This window comes from Hyla sarda, chromosome 2, assembly GCF_029499605.1.
Source record: "Hyla sarda isolate aHylSar1 chromosome 2, aHylSar1.hap1, whole genome shotgun sequence".
Classification (NCBI taxonomy): Eukaryota; Metazoa; Chordata; class Amphibia; order Anura; family Hylidae; genus Hyla; species Hyla sarda.
Window position 1 is genome coordinate 262,317,644 of NC_079190.1, and position 21,211 is coordinate 262,338,854.

At 42.1% G+C, this 21,211-nt stretch overlaps 1 protein-coding gene across 1 annotated transcript in view; it reads left to right on the top strand.

The window, feature by feature from the left end:
- RLF (RLF zinc finger) overlaps positions 1-21,211 on the top strand; it is a 44,299-nt gene that overhangs the window by 17,411 nt on the left and 5,677 nt on the right. Inside the window, exons 2-7 of the mRNA XM_056557085.1 lie at positions 10,672-10,826; positions 11,013-11,094; positions 15,430-15,565; positions 16,262-16,464; positions 17,176-17,312; positions 20,590-20,731. Of these exons, the coding sequence (XP_056413060.1) occupies positions 10,672-10,826; positions 11,013-11,094; positions 15,430-15,565; positions 16,262-16,464; positions 17,176-17,312; positions 20,590-20,731 (855 nt within the window). The remainder of the gene's footprint in view (positions 1-10,671; positions 10,827-11,012; positions 11,095-15,429; positions 15,566-16,261; positions 16,465-17,175; positions 17,313-20,589; positions 20,732-21,211) is intronic.

The following is a 21,211-nucleotide window of genomic DNA, read 5'->3' on the forward strand; positions in this document are numbered from 1 at the left end:
AAAGTGTAAAAAAAAAAAAAGTATATATGTGTGTGTGTGTGTGTGTGTGTGTATGTATATATATATATATATATATATATATATATATATATATATATATATATATATGTGTATATACACAGGGATGTGGAATTTCTATCGCCCGACGCCCGTGACTAGCAGTTTTGGGCGCCGGGCAGGTGAATTTGTCCGGCCCTTAGCCCGGGTTCGGGCAAGCAGGGCCGGACCTGACAAGTGCGGCGGATCTGCAGTCTGTATGGAGCGGGCAGGAGTCGGGAGCCCGCTCCATACAGACTGCAGATCCGAAGCAGAGTAGGGGAGATGAGAAGCTGTGTATGTCTCTCTCTCCCCTGCTCTGCAGACGTGCGGGGGGAGATGAGGGGGCGTGGCTTCTTGCTCCCCGTGCAGATCTGCGTCCTCTGCCTTCACTCCCCCAGCTGTAGCGCGTCTGCACGGGGAGATGCATGCGGCGTATGTATGGAGCGGGCTCGGGATTCCTGCCCGCTCCATACTCTGCGGCCCCCGGCTGTTCTCCGTAGCCGGGGGCGGCCGCTAATAGCCAGCATGCGGCGATCGCCGCGGCTGACTATTAACCCTTTAGATCGCCGCTGTCAAAGCTGACAGCGGCGTCTAAAGCCTGGGTTCTCAACCTGGGGTACGCGAAAACGCTGACAAATACCGGCCATGCATTGGCCAGTATTTGTCAGCGCATCGCCACGGCAGCTCACTGTACAGTAGCGCGGCCAGAGATGCGGCCGGGGCTACTGTAAGTGAGCTGCGTGGTTGTCAGGGAGACGTGTGGCCTCCCCTGATGTTGCGCGGAGTTGCCGCACAGCGCAGGGGGACGTCACACGTCAGTGCGGCCCTGTGGAACATCCCGTGAAGCAGCAGGCAACGGGACCACAGGACGCCAGGTAAACAGCTGTATGGCACAGAGGGGGGGGGGGGGCTGTATGGGACGGAGCACAAGGCATTAAGATGGAGGGGGAGAGGGATAATGGCGGGGGGGGGGGGGGGGGAAGTAATTAAGCACAAGGCATTGAAATTTTATGTCTTGTGCTTTATTACTCCACTCTCCCCTTCCATCTTAATTCCCTTGCACCATTCCCCCCTTCCTCTGATCCCCCTTTTGCCATATGCGATAATAATGGCACAAGGGGATTAATATGGAGGGGGGTAAATGACAAAAGGGGATCAGAGGGAGGGGGAATAATGACACAAGGGGATTAATATGGAGGAGGGGGGTTTGATTATCCCCCCCCCCTCCATCTTAATCCCCTTGTGCTATTATTATCCGATATGGCAAAAGGGGATCAGAGGGAGGGGGGAATTATCAACCCCCCCCTCCATATTAATCCCCCTGTATCATTATTCCCCCTCCTCCATCTTAATCCCCTTGTACCATATTGGATAATAATGGCACAAGGGGATAAAGATGGAGGGGGAATAATGGTAAAAGGGAATCAGAGGGAGGTGGGAATTGTGGGACAGGGGGACTAAGACGGAGGGGGAATAATAGCACAAGGGGATTAAGATGGAGAAGGGATGCATTAGTATAAAGGTAAGAACACGCCTTTTGTCTGCGGGTACCCCTCGCTCGCAAGTTCCGCGTGAGTGGGTACCCGTGGACATACTTTTAGGCCTTGGGGGGTACGGTCACCGAAAAGGTTGAGAACCACTGGTCTAAAGGGACATGTGAATGCTCCCTGGTGGGCTAGGGGGGTGGATCACCCCTCCCCCCCGCAGCGCGATTGCAGGGGGGTGATCCACTATGGAGGTAGCCGGAGGACTTACCTCTGCTTCCTCCTGTCCCGGCTCTGTCATTGATAGATCCTGGCTGGACCAGGCTCTATCAATGGATCACAGAGCTCACAGATTAATAGAGTTCAATAGAATCTATTCATCTGTCTGAGGAATCTAATGATTCCTCATAAGTCTAATAAAGTGTAAAAGGAAAAAAAAAAGTTTTAATAAAAGTTTGAAAGACTCCCAGTGGTCTTCAAACTGTGCCCCTCCAGATGTTACAAAACTACAATTCCCAGCATGCCCGGACAGCCGTTGGCTGTCCGGGCATGCTGGGAGTTGTAGTTTTGCAAAATCTGGAGGGCCACAGTTTGAAGACTGCTGCATTAACCCCTTCCATGTTAAAAGTTCAAATCACCCCCTTTTCCTATATAAAAACATGCAAACATAATAAAAATAAACATATTTGGTATCGCTTCGTGCGTAATTGTACAACCTATGAAAATATAACATTATGTATCCCGTACGGTAAATGTAATAAAAATACCAAACCACAGATTTGCAATTTTTATAATATCCCAGAAAAAAAAAGTTAAAAAGCGATTAAAAAGTCAGATCAATACCAAAATGGTACCGATACAAAAAACAGATTATGGCGCAAAAAATGAGCCCTCATACAGCCTGGTATGCGGAAAAAAAATAAAGCTACAGGGGTTAAAAAATGGCAATTAAAAAAATTAGAAGTTCAGAATTAGTAAAACATGATATAAACGATACAAATCTGGTATCGCTGTAATCAGGCGCCTAAAGTATAAAACTAACATGTTACCTCAACCACAAGGTAAATGGCGCAGAAAAGAAAACCACCAAATCTGCTAAATTATCTTTTACTATTTCAATTTCACTTCCCTATATATATTTTTTGGTTCAGAGAATACGTTATTGAAAAATTAAAAGGTGTCATTATAGTAGGTAGTTATGGCTATTATAGGGCGAGGAGGAAAAAAATCAGAGCGTAAAAGCGAAAATTGGCCGGGACAAGTGGATCGTCATGAGGGACAAGTAGATTTTGCTCCATTTTAGTCCCGTGGACTAGTAGTTTTTTTTATAAAATTTCCACACCCCTGATATATATATATATGTGTGTGTGTATATCCATATTTGGTATTGCAGCATGCGTAAATAGCCAAACTATTAAACTATAATGTTAATTATCGTACAGTGAACGGGGTGAACGATAAAAAATGTAAACTTTTTTTTTAAAGTCAAATTGCTACTTTTTTTTTATAACACTTTATTCCAAAAAAGATTGATTAAAAATGTATTAAGTTTTATATATGCAAATGTGGTATCAATAAAGTACAGATGTGGTATCAAAAAATGACAGATCACGGTGCAAAAAACGAGCCCTCATACTGCCGCTTATACAGAAAAATGAAAAAGGTATAGGTCAGCAAAATGGAGGGATTTTAACCCCTTAAGGACCAGGCGTTTTTCGGTTTTTGCACTTTTGTTTTTTCCTCCTTACCTTTAAAAAAATCATAACTCTTTCAATTTTGCACCTAAAAATCTGTATTATGACATATTTTTTGCGCCACCAATTCTACTTTGTAATGACATCAGTCATTTTACCCGAAAATGTACGGCGAAACGGGAAAAAAAAATCATTGTGCGACAAAATTGAAAAAAAAATGCAGTTTTGGGGGCTTCTGTCTACGTAGTTCATTTTTCGGTAGAAATGACACCTTATCTTTATTCTCTAGGTCTATACGGTTAAAATGATGCCCTACTTGTAAAGGTTTGATTTTGTATTACTACTGTAAAAAAATCATAAATACATGCAGGAAAATGTATACGTTTAAAATTCATTTTCAGAGCCCTATAACTTTTTATTTTTCCATGTTCAGGGCGCTATGAGGGCTAATTTCTTGCGCTGTGATCTGAATTTTTTGTCGGTACCATTTTTGCATTGATCGGACTTTTTGATCGCTTTTTATTCATCTTTTCATGATATAAAAAGTGACCAAAAATAGGCTATTTTGGAATTTTGAATTTTTTTGCGCGTACGCCATTGAATGTGCGGTTTAAAAAGCGGTATATTTTTATCATTCGGACATTTCCGTACGCGGCGATACCACATATGTTTATTTTTATCTACACTGTTTTTTTTTATTCTTGGAAATGCCGGGTGATTCAAACTTATATTAGGGGAAGGGATAATTGAAAGGGTTAACGTTTTTTTTTTTTTTTTTTACACTTATGCAATATTATAGCTCCCATAAGGGGCTATAACATTGCATTTACTGATCTTTAACAGTGTTCAATGCATCTCCATAGGAATGGATCAATCAGTGTTTTCAGCGATAGAATGCTCAAGCCTGGATCTCAGGCTTGAAGCATTCATTCGGCGATCGGACAGCGCAGGAGAAGGTAAGAAGATCTCCTCCTGTGCTACAGATGTTCGGTATGCCGCGATTATACCGCGGCGATCCCGAACAGCTCCCTGAGCTAGCCGGGCACTTTTACTTTCGTTTTTAGCCGCACGGCTCAGCTTTGAGCGCGTGGCTAAAGGGTTAATAGCGTGCTGCACCGCTTCACTGTGACGCCGGGCCCGCCGTGATATGATGCGGGGTTACTGTGTAATCCCGCGTTATATCACGGGAGCGGGACCAAGGACGTACCCATACGTCCTTGGTCCTTAAGAGGTTAAACGCAGTACAGTGGTCCCTCAACATACGATGGTAATTTGTTCCAAACGACCCATCATTTGTCGAATCCATCGTATGTTGAGGGATCCGTGCAATATAAAGTATAGGAAGCTGTACTCGCCTGTCCCCGCCACTCCGGACCAGGTCCTTACCACTCCCGATGCTGTCCCAGGGGCTCCCGATGCTGTCCCACTGCTCCGGTGTCGTCTTCGCGATCCTCCGGCTTCTTCCGCATCTTCTGCAGGGTCCGGACCTCGCTTTCTGGTGACTTTATTACGCTGCTGCGCCGGCGCGGCGTGCGTAGTGACGTAATAGCGAGGCCCGGACCCTGGAGAAGATGCAGAAGACGCCGGAGGATCGTGAAGTGGACCCGGAGCAGCGGAAATAGGTAGGCGAACCGGTCCGGGATGCTTAAACTGCTATCCGACAGCAGCTTAAGCATTTTGTGCTGTCGGATAGCAGTTAATGCGATGGCCCCGACATATAAAAGCATCGTATGTCGATGCTGACATCGACATGCTGTGGTGTCTGAGAGGCCATCGTATGTCGATTTTATCATATGTCGAGGCCATCGCAGGTCGGGGGGTTACTGTAATTTGGTTAAAAAATGTTCACTTTTTTTTTTTTTTTTTACAGTACAATAATAGAAATGTATGTAATCATGGGTATCATTTTAATTGTATTGACCCACAGAATAAAGAAAACAGGTCTATTTTACCATAAAGTGTACAGCGTGAAAACGAAACTTTCCAAAATTTGCAACATTGCGGTTTTCTTATAAATTTCCCCACACAAATAGTATTTTATTTGGTTGCGCCATATATTTTATGGTAAAATGAGTGATGTCTTTACAAAGGACAACTGGTCGCGCAAAAAACAAGCTCTCATACTAGTCTGTGGATGAAAATATAAGATTTAGGCTTTTTAAAAGGCGAGGAGGAAGAAATGAAAACATTAAATTAAAATTGTCTGAGTCCTTAAGGCCCAAATGGGATGAGCTCTTAAGGGGGTTAAGGGTCTATTCACACGTACAATATCCTTCGCAGATTTGATGCTCAGGATTTCAAGCTGTGTTTAGTCGTTCAGTTTACGTTGAAATCTGCAGCAGAAATTCTTGCACATCAAATCTGCGCAGAATGTACATGTGAATAGACCATAAATATGTAAAATCTTTATAAATGCCTCTATTATGATTATAGGTCAAATCACTTTATCCTCATGGCAATATTTGTTTTAAAAAAATACACTAATACACCACTGAAAAACATTTACATTTTTTTTTTTTAATCAACTGGTGCCAGAAAGTTACAGATTTGTAAATTACTTATATTAAAAAAACCTTTTTGTCTGACCACAGTGCTCTCTGCTGACATCTCTGTCCATTTTAGGAACTGTCCAGAGCAAGATAGGTATTCTATGGTGATTTGCTCCTACTCTGGACAGTTCCAAAATGGACAGAGGTGTCAGCAGAGAGCCCTGTGGTCAGACAGAAAGGAAATTCAAAAAGAAAAGAATTTACTGTGATGATGAAGCAGCTAAGTACTGGAAGAATTAAGATTTTTTTAATAGAAGCAATTTGCACTACAGGCTGATCCAACTTTAATGTAATGTCATTAACAAGTCAAAATGAGGCTCCGTAGTGTGTGGCATCCACATGCCCGTATGACCTCCCAACAACGCCTGGGCATGCTCCTGATGAGGTGGCGGATGGTCTCCTTAGGGATGTCCTCCCAGACCTGGACTAAAGCATCCGCCAACTCCTGGACGCTCTGTGGTGCAACGTGGCGTTGGTGGATGGAGCGAGACATGATATCCCAGATGTGCTCAATCGGATTCAGGACTAGGGAGGGCGGGCCAGTCCATAGCATCAATGCCTTCCTCTTGCAGGTATTCAATCGGTCTGGCTTCAAGGAGAATGCCGGCTCCACTTGGCGCAGGATACAAAAGGAATGTAGATCGGATAAAAACGTGGTAATTTATTTCCCAAGATGCAACGTGTTTCGCTGCTGGAAAGCAGCTTCATCAGGCATGACAGGGAATGGGTATTTTATAGGAGTGATAGTTTGTTACGTCGGTACAAGGAAGGGAGAGGGAACATTTGGAATAAGAAATGTGATATAACAATTACAGGAGAAACATCAAAAACATATATGGACAAATATTAAATAAAAATACAAAAAGAAATGAATTGTATTTACACGGAGTGAAATGCATACATGCATGCACACATGCGGAAATAGGCGTGCATACATATAAGCAAATGCATGCAAATCTATAACGATATACGGGAACATTTATCATTGTTGCTTTGGTAAGCGAGTTCTGTAGGCATTTTTTTTCTTCATGGTTTTTTTTACCACTTTTTTTCCCCCTAAATGTACGAACTCATTTTTTTTCTTCTCATTTTCAGAACCGTGTATTTTGTGGATTACTTTAGATTCAGGGGAGTACAGTGATCAGCATTTTTTTGGTTTAATGTTAATAAAATGGTTAATGAGGACTTTTGGGAGTGTTTTCTTTTTTTTTTGGGAATTTTTTTTTTTTTTAAAGGTGTTGTTTTTACTTGACAGGCTTAGTAGTGGAAGCTGTATTATAGACAAAGTCCATTACTAAGCTGAGTCTTGGCGCTAACCCCCAATTATTACCCCAGTACCCACCGCCACAGGTGTGCCGGGAGGAGCAGGTACCAACAGGCCTGGAACGTCAAATATGGCGCTCCTGGGCCTAGGCGGTAACAGGCTGGCATTATTTAGGCTTGGGAGGGCCAGTAACAATGGTCCTCGCCCTCCCTGGTAACATCAGGCTGTTGCTGCTTGGTTGGTATTTGGCTAAAAATAAATATAGGGGGAATCTTATCTTTGTTTTGCATAAATAATTAATTATAAAAAATAAAACGCATAGGGTTCCCCATATTTTTATTTTCAGCTAACCAAGCAGCAACAGTCTGACGTTACCCGGGTGGGCGAGGACCATTGTTACTGGCTCTCCCCAGCCTAAAAAACGCCAGCCTGTTACCGCCTAGGCCCAGGAGCGCCATATTTGACGCTCCGGGCCTGTTGGTACTAACTCTTCCCGGAACCCCTTTAGCGGTGGGTACCAGGGTAATAATTGAGGGTTAGCGCTAGCTGTGTTGGGGGCTAACACTAAGCACAAGCTTAGTAATGGATTCCGTCTATTAGACAGCTTCCACTACTAAGCCTGTCAAGTAAATAAAAATAAAAACACAACACGTTTAAAAAAAAAAATTATTCCAAAAAACACTCCCCCACAAGCCCTCGTTAACCATTTTATTAACATTAAACAGATTTTTTTTTTTTTTTTTTAAACGCTGGTCATCGAAGCAGTCCACCGAATCCGAAGTAGTCCACAGGATACACGGATCTGAAATGAGAAAAAAAGAAAAATAGGCTAATACATTTATTGTCACCCGTCCGCGCATGACTAAAACTCCCAGCATATCCTTACTGTAAGGGCATGCTGGAAGTTGTAGGGGGGCGGTGACAAGCCTGTCACCTGCCACACAACTACAACTCCCAGCATGTCCTTACTGTGAGGGCATGCTGGGAGTTGTAGTCATGTGGTGTGGGAGATTGTCACCCCCCCCTCCTACAACTACCATCATGTCCTTACTGTAAGGGCATGCTGGGAATTGTAGTTGTGCGGCTGGGGGCAGGTGACAATTATTCCTATTGTGCAAACCATGTAGACTATGTACCAGTATATACGGCCTGCGAATAATTATCGAACATTTTCAATGGTCTCATTCAGACCATGCAGTACTAATGTGGATAATTTGAATAGCCAAAAATATTCACAATTAATTAAACATTGAAACTGATTAGGTCTCTTGTCAGGTATTGTTTCCAGAATAATCAAGCGTAAAGAAGATATATAATTTTTATGGATAATTGAAAAGTGCAGAGAGACACTATGTAATATAGTTATTTTTAACCCCTTAAGGACCAGGCCAATTTTCACTGTAGGACCAGAGCGTTTTTTGCACATCTGACCACTGTCACTTTAAGAATTAATATCTCTAAAACGCTTATACCGAATATTCTGATTCTGATGTTTTTTTGTGACATATTCTACTTTATTTTGGTGGTAAATTTTCGTTGTTACTTGCATCCTTTTTTGGTGAAAAATCCCCAAATTTGATTAAAATTTTTAAAATTTAGCATTTTTCTAACTTTGAAGCTCTCTACTTGTAAGGAAAATTGATATTCCAAATAAATGATATTTTTATTCACAAATACAATATGTCCACTTTATGTTGGCATCATTAAATGGACATATTTTTACTTTTTGAAAAAATTAGAGGGCTTCAAAGTAGAGCAGCAATTTTCAAAAAATTCATGAAAATTGCTAAATCTGAAGGGACAGATGTTACAGAACTACAACTCCCAGCATGCCTGGGCAGTCTAGGCATGCTGAGATTTGTAGTTTGGCAACATCTGGAGGGCTACAGTTTGGGCACTACAGTTTGTGACCCTCCAGATGTTGCAAAACTACAACTCCCAGCATGCATGCTGGGAGTTGCAGTTTGGCCTTCCTAGTGGTTGCCACAGTAAAGATCACATTACTTTCATTTTCAGCAGGCGACTGGTTTCGCAACCCGCGCGGCGAGATGCGAAATTCCCACGGACGTACTCATACGTGCCTGGTCCTTAAGACCCAGGGCACAGGGATGTACTCATACGTGCCTGGTCCTTAAGGGGTTAATGTTAGATCTGTGTTTAGACATACGGGAGCGCATGGTTTGAATAGAGTGCCCCACATATTGTAGGTGACAACTGCAGGATAACAGATAAATAGCAAACTGTGTATCGCAATTTAACGATTTAATAGAGAACAGTTTTTTGGTATGATGGGAGGTAAATTTATCGGAAAAATTGCTAATCATGCTGCAAAAGAGACTGCAACTTTTGTTACAAGGTGAACAGCCTTTTATTGGAGAAAACGAAGGTGAATTGGTAACATAGATATTTTTTACTCTGTTTGGAGCAATCATGTTCTGTAGATTTTCTGCCCTTCTGTATGTTATACCAGGTATATTGGGAACGAAGTCTTTCAAAATGGGATCATTCAAAATAATGTGCCAATGTTGTCTTAAAGTATTTTGGATCTCCTCTTGCAGGAACTGCTGACACACTTCAGCCACATGAGGTCTAGCATTGTCTTACATTAGGAGGAACCCAGGGCCAACCGCACCAGTATATGGTCTCACAAGGGGTCTGAGGATCTCGGTACCGAATGGCAGTCAGGCTACCTCTGGCGAGCACATGGAGGGCCCCAAAGAAATGCCAACCCACACCATTTTACCATCCTCCAACTGACCAACCGCCAAACCGGTCATTCTGGAGGATGTTGCAGGCAGCAGAACTTTCTCCACGGTGTCCCCAGACTCTGTCACTTCTGTCACATGTGCTCAGGGTGAACTTGCTTTTATCTGTGAAGAGCACATGGCGCCAGTGGGGAGTTTGGCAATCTTGGTGTTCTCTGGAAAAAGCCAAATGTTCTGCATGGTGTTGGGCTGTAAGCACAACCCCCACCTGTGGATGTCAGGCCTTCATACCACCCTCATGGAGTCTGTTTCTGACCAGTAGAGTGGACATATGCACATTTGTGGCCTGCTGGAGGTCATTTTGCAGGGCTCTGGCAGTGCTCCTCCTGCTCCTCCTTGCACAAAGGCGGAGGTAGCGGTCCTGCTGCTGGGTTGTTGCCCTCCTCCGGCCTCCTCCACGTCACCTGATGTACTAGCCTGTCTCCTGGTAGCACCTCCATGCTCTGGACACCACGCTGACAGACACAGCAAACCTTCTGGCCACAGCTCTTTTATGTGCCATCCTGAATGAGCTGCAGGAAGCATAGGAACTGGGAAGTGGTCTGTGGTCACCACCTGCAGAACAACTCCTTTATTTGGGGGTGTCTTGATAATTGCCTATAATTTCCACCTGTTGTCTGTTCCATTTGCACAACAGCATGTGAAATTGATTGTCAATCTGTGATGCTTCCTGAGTGGACAGTGTGATTTCACAGAAGTGGGATTGACTTGGAGTTACATTGTGTTGGTTAAGTGTTACCTTTATTTTTATTTGAGCAGTGTATTAACATTTCTTTTCTGTTGGATAACATACGTGAGCTTATTTGTCTTGTGTAATTATAAGAGATGGTTACTGCCTGATCACCCATTACCAGCTTTATTTTCTTTTTCATGTAGGTATTACTGCAGTGCGCTGAAGATCATACAGCATCTGAAAATCTCATACTTTATACAGATGTGTATGGAACTGCTCTGAGGAGTTTTGCAAATGCACGGCCTTATCTGACCACAGAGTGTGAAGATGTTTTGCTACTTATTGACAGACTTGTATTGTAAGTGAAGCATAGTACATGTGTGTCTATATACTAGATTCTCCTTTTTTTGTAAATATGGTTTGTAGTTGTTAAAGCTTTGTTTCTCAATATTAAAATGCAGTTTTTGGGACATATGATCTTATGTGTACATAAAAAAAAAAATCTCCATGTGACACCTTTTAATACTGTCATGTTTTTTCCCAGGAGTTGTTTTGAAGTGATTCTTTCTATGACTGAAGATGACTTTACATGTGATTTTGGGTTGCAATTTAAAAAGTCAGTCTTGGTAAGTTATAGCTTTACTTTTATATTTGTTATGATAATAAACCCTGTCACTTAAAGGAAAACTGTCACATGTTTGCTCCCGCACTAACCACAGGTACTGATGGATAGTGCGGGAGACGCGGATTCCTATGATACCTACCTTGGCCGAATCCGCTCTGCCGTTTGCATGCAATCTTTTCGTTTTATTATATCTGGAACATGGCTGTAACTGGCACGGGCAGAGTTTTGTAGCTTAACTTGCACTCATGTCAGCGCCGCCCGCTTATGAACATTCATCCCCCCTCCCTCCAGCTCTCCCTCTCTTCGCCTCTCCTACCTAACTGGACTTCACTGCGCATGTCTGAAAGCGGCACATGCGCATTGAAGACCAAATAGGAGCGGCAAAGAGAGGGAGAGCCAGAGGGAAGGGGATAAATATTCATAAGTGGGCAACGCTGACGTCAGTGCAAGTTAAGCCACAGAAACCCCGCCCGTGCCAGTTACAGCCATATTTCCAGATATAATAAAACTAAGATTGCGGGCGAACGGCCGGGCGGATCCGGCCATGGTAGGGATTAGAGATGAGCGAAGTTAGTGATTCAATTCGTCACAAACTTCTCAGCTCGGCAGTTGCTGACTTTAGCCTGCATAAATGAGTTCAGCTTTCAGGTGCTCCGGTGGGCTGGAAAAGGTGGATACAGTCCTAGGAGAGAGTCTCCAGCCCACCGGAGCACCTGAAAGCTGAACTAATTTATGCAGGCTAAAGTCAGCAAACGCCGAGACGTTCGTGACGAATAGAGTTACTGTAACTTCGCTCATCTCTAGTAGTGTTGAGCGGCATAGGCCATATTTGAATTTGCGAATATATGGGCGAATATTCGTCATATATTCGCGAATATTCGCGTTTTATTTTCGCATATGTAAAAATTTGCGTATGCGAAAATTAGCATGTGCAAAAATTCACATATCCGAAAATTCGCACCCCAGTCTCACACAGTAGTATTAGAGCCTTCTTTACACCACACAAGCTGGAAGCAGAGAGGGATAATAATCACTGTGATGTGTACTGTGAAAAAAAAATATATATATATTCGTAATTACGAATATATAGTGCTATATTTGCGAATATTCGCAAATTCGAGAATATGCGATATTCGCAAATAAAATTCGCATTGCGAATATTCGCGAGCAACACTAATCTCTAGTAGGGATGATAGGAATCAGCATCTCCTGCACTATCCGTCAGTACCTGTGATTAGTCCGGGAGCAAACATGTGACAGTCTTCCTTTTGATTAAAATATCCTGAACAGCAGGGATGATTTATGATGGCCCACTATGGTCGCTTTATATCTGTCCTTTGCAGCATGCTCCAAATTCAACGCAACATGGCAGGTCCACCCTTCATGAATCTACATAATTTATTTCTGGGAGGCATCATGCCCCATCCAAATATCTATGCTCTGGAAAAAGAGCCATATGTGCTTTGTGAATATAATGTTGAACCCAAATCTCTGCAAGTATTGTGCCTTATCTTTTGGTATGTAAATGGTCATTTTTGGTCGATTACACAGTTTACTATTTTGAGGCCTGTAACAGGTGGTGAATTCTCATGAGCGCTGAAGTCCTTTGGCATTCCAGCTATGGGCCAACACCTATGTTATCTTCACTCGTGTCAGAAGATTAAAGGATTACTCCGCCCCTAGACATCTTATACATTATCCTAAGGATAAGGGATAAGATGTCTGATCACGGGGGTTCCGGTCACTAGGACCCCCTGCGATCTCCAGGCCGGCACCCTGGTGCACGTTTGTTTAGAATGCCAGCTTCTGGCGTGAAAGCACGCTGATGTCATCTTCGCCGGGCGACAGCTCTGCCAGGCTCATCAATATTCATAAACCTCCCTGCCTGCTCCTTCGCTCGTGTTGTTGTACGGCTCATGCGCAGCTTAATGTATACTCCTGGAAGCTGCGTTCCCCTCGGCCTCACTGTCGCAGCCATCTTTGATAAGAAGCTGGGGGGGAAGCCGCTTCTGGGAGTACACAGTAAGCTGCGCATACACCATACACTAACACGAGTGAAGGAGCAGGGAGGGCGTTATGATATGTGATATGAATATTGATGAGCCGACTGGAGCGGCCGCCTGGTGAAGATGACGTCAGCATGCCCCAAGCTCGGATCGGCGCTCTGCCCATGCCCCAAGGCCCTCAATAGCATAAATAGAGAAATGCGATTTGCGGTGGAACGGCTGGGCAAATCTGGACAATGTGAGTCAGCATCACCCGCACTACAAGCCTGTGTGACCGGTTTAGTGCGGGTGATACTACTGACAGATTTCTTTTAAGATACAAAATGCTGTAATACCCTTTTTAATAATAACTGGGCTTTAATGTTTGTGTGTGTTATGTATTGTTAAGAAATGTGGGCAGGCTAAACTAAAAAAAATGGATGAAGGGATGGTGTAGCTCACTAAAGCATAAGAATGTTCCCAAGGTTAACTGGTGTAAGCTAAACCCTAAATAGACCTAAAATGTATAAAAAAAAATAGTAAACCAGTCCTCAAAGGATCGTGAAGAGTGAAAATTGGATATATATAAATGGAGAGAAAAGGATGATATCCAGTGTGACTGTCACAGTAAAACGTTGTAAATCAATATTCTGGACCTGAGATATATGGTTTGTTTATACATAAAATAAAATGGTAATCCGCTACGATCCATTGCTGTGGAAGTAGTAGTAAGATAATAAAAATTACAAATAAATATAAGTGTTAAATGGAATAAAACAGAGATGGAATATAATAAAACCACCTATAAGGATTCAAGTGTCCATAATCAAATGCCTCAGTCTCTCGTGAAATTAACTCGAAGTGTGGAACAAGTCCCTTAAAGCAATTAGAAGGTTGATGCACGGCACCACTCACCACCTTGTAGATCGCTCTGCACGTGCAGGTTGGCACGGAGATACGTCTGGCCTCCGGTTAGTGGATTTCTTGCAGCCGAAGTACTGGAAGTCTCAGAATGTCCTGATACAGTTGGCCTGCGAGCGAATGTCAGGATCGTCAGTCTCTGCGCTCATTGGCCCTCATTTACTATTGCAAACCCGACATGTTTTGTCAGGTTGTGCGCCAGATTCTGTTGCAGTGCGCCAGTAATTCTGTCTGCGACAGATTTTGCGGCAGAATTGAAATAACCCTGACTAACTCTCCATTTTCCTAGGAAAACCCGAAAAAGGGGCGTGACCACCGGGGAAAGGGTGTGTGGTCTCCGAAAAGGGGCGTGTTCACAACATTTTCACAAAAAAAACAACATATTTACTAATGTTTCCACATAAAATGTGGTAGATTTGAGCTGAGGAAAATCAGACAGATCAGAGCATGTGTTTAAAATAAAAAAAAATTTAAAAAAAATGCAAAGTGTAGGGAAACCTTAGTAAATACATTGGAGGGAATTAAAACCCACAAAGAAACCTACACTCCACTCTTAGTAAATGAGGGACACTGTGCATAGATGGATGGGCTGGCTGCTGTTTGCACGGAGTGATGTCTGACCTGGATGTATACAGTTGTAGCAGGTGAAAGGCAAGCTGGTAGATGGTGTACAGGCTGGTACAAACCTGCGTCCGGCCTATAGGAATCGGGATGATGATAGTAGATAAAAGAACGATATTCTGTAGTAGCGTCCTCGTGTCGGCAGTAAGGTGCGTGGTTGAGTGGTACCAAATTAAGGGGGTTACAGAGCTTCCAAATTTAAGGGACTTGTTCCATACTTATCTTGAGTGAATTTCATAAGAGACTGAGAAATTTGATTATGGACACTTGATTCCTTATAGGTGGTTTTATTATATTCCATTTCTGTTTTATTCCATTTAACACTTGTCGTCATATCTATTTGTAATCTTTATTATCTTACTACATCCATAGCAAGGGCCCTGCTTGGATAGTAGTGGATTAGCATTTTATTTTATGTATAATAAATATTGTACACTTAATTAGCCATATCTCAGGACCAGAATACTGATTTACGTTTTACTGTGACATTCACACCGGATATCATCCTTTTCTCTCCATTTATCGATCAATTTTTCACTCTTCACAAACCTTTGAGGACTGGTTTACTATTTTCTATTGTGGCATAACTAACAGAAAGGGGTAAGCAGTGGGGACTAGGAACCTTTTGTATCAGCAGCTGCGGAGGATCACCTCGATTAAGTAAGGACATTTTTTATGTGGGGGATTTCGTTTTTTTGGCCATTTTTAGAAGTAAAATCTATATTGCTGGCCAACCCCATAAAGACCAAAATGATTTTTTTTGCACTTCTTAGAAAACATATAACTCTTAATTTATTTTTATTTTTTAGGATTCGGAAGGCATATTAATAGAATTTGGACATAGCAATCTGCAGTTGCTTGTTGAGAACATTAAACATGACAGCGCATGGCAAAATCCAGTTCTTGTTAAAGTCCTGTCTCGGCAGACAGTGGAGCCTGAAGAAGGTGAGAACGCCAAGCAGGAGTTTACAACTTGATGATTTTTTATTTTTTTTAAGAATATTCCTGTAGATGCATGGTTTCAAGAACGTATCAAGTATGATGAATCACATGAAACCTCACATGAAAGCTTTAATTTAGAGTGGTAATGTTGTAACATACATTATCATCCGTTACAATTGCCAAAAGTGCTAGGTATAGGTACTGAACGCAGCTGGAATTTCTTTACGAAGTCTACATTGCCACAGATTTAGGGTAGGGTCACACGTAACTGATCCCCAGTATATTTTACACTTCGGATCCACCATTGACCTGACCCTATAGTGTGCCTCCTGCTTTGCCCATCTGCTGGTAGCAGCAATCTGCCACTACGAGCAGACACACATGGACCTGAGAGTTGCCATGCGCACACGCAGTGTACTCGGTCATCGCGGCGCTCCTCCTGATCCCTGAGCTAGGCAGAGAGCGGCCACAATGACTGTGTGCACAGTGCGCATGCTCGCTGCGACTTGCAGGTCCATGTGTGTCTACTCGTAGCGGTGGATTGCCGCTACCAGCAGATAGGCACAGCAGGAGACACACTATTGGGTCTGTCTTCGGCAGATCGATATCTTAAAATATGCTGCAGATCCCTTAATAGGTTTTTATTTCATGGTAAATATTTTGTTTGCCTGAACCTAAAAGATCTTTTTTTTCCCCCAGTATCTAATTGGATATCCCAAGAAGGCCCCTGTATTATACAGATGCGTGTTAAACATTTAATGAAGACAAACTGCATAGAGCAAGCCATGCTTCTATCAAAAATTTCCTCTGAAATGGCTGAGACTTCAAGCAATTTCTTTTTCCGACAGTCCTTTATTACATGCTTGTGTACAATGTTGCCAAATGAAGAAGCTTTTAAAGAGGTACGTGTAAAGTTTCATAGGGCGCAAACTATGGAAGGTTACTAATTTTATAGAAGCTGTCTTATAGATGTCCACCTGCCACAGCACTTGAGCCAGAAGCCGCGGCTAATGCCGGACATCACCGTTCGAGGTGACGCAGCATCTAAAACAAAACTAAACCGTTCCCGGCAGTTCAGTAGTGCTGTTCGGGACAGCCGCGGTGAGATCACGTTGTCCCGAACAGCTGGATGGGGGAGGGTCCTAACCTGCCTCCTTCTCTGTCCGATCGGTGCTCTGCGGCTCCATGCCTGAGATCCAGGCTGGAGCAGCAGAGTGCCAATAACACTGATCAATGCTATGCTATGGCATAGCATTGAACAGTGTATGCAATCAGAAGATTGCATGTAATAGTCCCCTATGGGACCCTATATAAATGTGATTTAACCCCTTCCCTAATAAGTTTGAATCACCCCCTTTTCCCCCCCAAAAAAGTAAACTTAAACATATATGGGATCGCCATATCTCTTACATTTCCTGTATTCTTGGTTGGAAAATTATACTGTTTTCCTAGTTTTACATTATCTCCTTTTTACGCATTGTTGCAGAATGGAGGGGCGAATAGGTGGACGTGGGATTTCGAATAACTACATATTTTCCTCTTTATTGTACTTGATGGATAACATTTAACAAGATATTTGATCAGTTTGGTTTTTCACTTTTCCTCATATGCAGATTTCAAAAATGGATGGAAAGGATGTTTTGGATACAATATGTAATATGGAATCTGAAGGACAAGTTAATGCTGCATTTATTCTCTGTACCACTTATCTTACACAGCAACTACAAAATGAAATAACAGATTTCTCCTGGTGAGTGCTTGTTTCTTATTTCATTACATCACTTTTTCCTGCTAATGATAAAGCATGGTTCCTGAAATTCATCCATAAGTCCATGTATATAAAATTTAGTTTGAAAAGAAGTTTAACCCCTTAAGGACTCAGCCCATTTTGGCCTTAAGGACTCAGACAATTTAATTTTTATGTTTTCATTTTTTTCTCCTCGCCTTCTAAAAATCATAACTCTTTTATATTTTCATCCACAGACTAGTATGAGGGCTTGTTTTTTGCGCGACCAGTTGTCCTTTGTAATGACATCACTCATTATATCATAAAATGTATGGCGCAACCAAAAAACACTATTTTTGTGGGGAAATTAAAACGAAAAACGCAATTTTGCTAATTTTGGAAGGTTTTGTTTTCACGCCGTACAATTTCTGGTAAAAATGACATGTGTTCTTTATTCTGAGGGTCAATACGATTAAAATGATACCCATTTTTACATACTTTTCTATTATTGTTGCGCTTAAAAAAAATCACAAACTTTTTAACCAAATTAGTACGTTTATAATCCCTTTATTTTGATGACCTATAACTTTTTTATTTTTCCGTATAAGCGGCAGTATGGGGGCTAATTTTTTGCGCCATGATCTGTACTTTTTTTTGATACCACATTTGTATATAAAAAACTTTTAATACATTTTTTATAATTTTTTTTTTAATAAAATGTATTAAAAAAGTAGGAATTTTGGACTTTTTAAATTTTTTTTCGTTCACGCCGTTCACCGTACGGGATCATTAACATTTTATTTTAATAGTTCGGACATTTACGCACGCGGCGATACCAAATATGTCTATAAAAAATGTTTTTTACGCTTTTTGGGGGTAAAATAGGAAAAAACGGACGTTTTACTTTTTATTGGGGGAGGGGATTTTTCACTTTTTTTTTACTTTTACATTTTTTTACATTTTTTTTTTACACTTGAATAGTCCCCATAGGGGACTATTCATAGCAATACCATGATTGCTAATACTGATCTGTTCTATGTATAGGACATAGAACAGATCAGTATTATCGGTCATCTCCTGCTCTGGTCTGCTCGATCACAGACCAGAGCAGGAGACGCCGGGAGCCGCACGGAGGAAGGAGAGGGGACCTCCGTGCGGCGTTATGAATGATCGGATCCCCGCAGCAGCGCTGCGGGCGATCCGATCGTTCATTTTAATCGCGAACTGCCGCAGATGCCGGGATCTGTATTGATCCCGGCACCTGAGGGGTTAATGGCGGACGCCCGCGAGATCGCGGGCGTCGGCCATTGCCGGCGGGTCCCTGGCTGCGATCAGCAGCCGGGATCAGCCGCGCATGACACGGGCATCGCTCCGATGCCTGCAGTTATGCACAGGACGTAAATGTACGTCCTGGTGCGTTAAGTACCACCTCACCAGGACGTACATTTACGTCCTGCGTCCTTAAGGGGTTAAAGGGGTACTCCGGTGAAAATAATTTTTATTTATTTTATTTTTTTAATTTATTTTTTTTAAATCAACTGGTGCCAGAAAGTTTAACAGATGTGTATATTACTTCTAGTAAAAAATCTTAATCCTTCCTGTACTTATTAGCTGCTGAATACTACAGTGGAAATTCTTTTCCGTTTGAAACACAGCTGTCTGCTGACATCATGACCACAGTGCTCTCTGCTGACATCTCTGTCCATTTTAGGAACTGTCCAGGGTAAAAGGAAATCCCCATAGTTCCTAAAATGGACAGATGTCAGCAGAGAGCACTGTGCTCATGATGTAAGCAGACCGCTCTGTGTTTCCAAAAAAAAAAAAATATCCGCTGTAGTATTTAGCAGCTAATAAGTACAGGAAGGATTAAAGGAGTACTCTAGTGCAGAGTATTCCTGCTCCGTCCTGCCCAGGCTGCAAAATAAATGAAAATGAACCATCACTCACCTCCCTGGGTTCCCGCGGAGCGCCACTACAGCTGATTGGTCCTCCGGTCCATCTTCTTCATACTTCCGGGTGTAACGAAGCGTCAAATGGCGCTCAGCCTATCGCTGGCCGAGGCAGAACATCGCGGCGGCCGGCGATAGGCTGAGCGCCATGTGACGCTTCGTTACACCAGGAAGTATGAAGTTATCTGGAATACTCTGCACTAGAGTACTCCTTTAAGATTTTTTAATAGAAGTAATTTACAAATCTGTTAAACTTTCTGGCACCTGTTGATTTAAAAAAAAAAAAAAATAAAAAAAAGTTTTTCACCGGAGTAAGGTCTCATAATTGTCAAGAGTCCTGTGCATTACGGTGGCAGTTCTACTATTGTATTTGCTTTGTCTTGTACATTTTACATATACAGTGTGGGAATTTATCAGTGGTTTTTGTGTAGGGTTTGGCAAAAAATTGTTGCACATAAGCCATCGTTTATTTGCGCAACAATGTGCAAATTTTTTTTTGCCAGAATTCTGTTGAAAGCATTGATAAAACTCCTTTTAAGTTTGATTAAAACATTTAAAGGGGTTGTCCAGTGGAATGTCCAAAACTGTCTAGAGCTGTAGTTGTGATGTCACAGCGCCGCTCCACCAGTCACTGGCCACAGTGGTGTCCCACCTCAGCCAGTGACTGGCAAGTGGCACTGTCAGTTCCCCTGGCTAGACACTACACTCTGCAGCTCAGGGAAAAGCTGAGTGATAAGCATGTTTGGTTGGAACATTCTTATCACCTATTCATGTGACACTAGGGATCCTGAGGTCCGCCATTACTCCTCTTCTTTACAATAGCACAGAAAGGGATTCAATGGCACATATAGTGCTGTACTGTAGATTGGTAGTAAATGTTTTGTGGGAAGGCCCTGTTAATCCCTTCCCGCTACAGGACATATGCATACATCCTTGCAGCTGACATGTTCCTGCAGGTGGCCTTATGTATGTATATCCTGCATTTTCACTGTGCTCCAGGACGCAGTGCAGGAGATTGGCAGTGGGACCCAGCTGCCAACTGCACTGCAACTGCAGGGACTAAACTGTGCCGTTCTTGGCAGCAGTAACCCTCCTAGATGCCATGGGTCAGTTCTGTAAAAAAAAAAAAAAAAATGTATTCAATCACCACCTTTTCTCATTTTTTTTTTTTTATAAATGCCATAATCCTCACATGCAAAAAGAGGATACCGTATCCCATATGGTGTATATAATTATAATAAAAATAATTGCATAGTGGAATTTTTAATGTCTTGAATGTGAAGTGGTATGCACATCATTGTTTTTCTATGTGTATATTTTGAATATACTAATATAGTTTCTCTAAATTTCAGGGAACTGACTTTGTTTTGGAGTAAGCTGCAGCGAAGAATTGATCCGTCTTTGAATACTTTTCTTGAAAGGTGTAGGCAGTTTGGTGCAATTGCCAAGACATGCCAGCACTTATTTTTTCTTATTAAAGTTGTACATACAGAGGTAAGGGGCAAGTGATCATATCAAGCAAAATTAAAAATGTATCTTTTTAATATTCAATGTTCACTTTTCAGCTTTTATTTCTGAAGTTGTATGAGTTAATTGTTGCAGGGAAGTTTGTTTAATTGATATTCAGAATTTTGCATTTTTATTTATAAAGATGTGGTTCCCAAAAGACAGCAGCATCATGGTCTGCCTCTTAACAGTAGTTAAGGAAAAGTTGTTTTTCTCTTGTTAAAAGATCTTTAGCAAAACAGTCAGTCAAGAAATCTAGGCTAGAATACAGAATTATAGAACGCTTTACCTGTCCCTACAGCAAGCTTCTTTGATATGGGATGGTAGAAGGGGTTCCCTGGGAGTGAAAAAAAATGTTTCAGGGTTTTGTATCAAAGTTTGAGGTTGCTGTTGTAGAGATTACCAAAGAAAGAGATAGAAATACAATAAAACATGAATGGATGATTATGCAATTTCCTAGAAATAGGT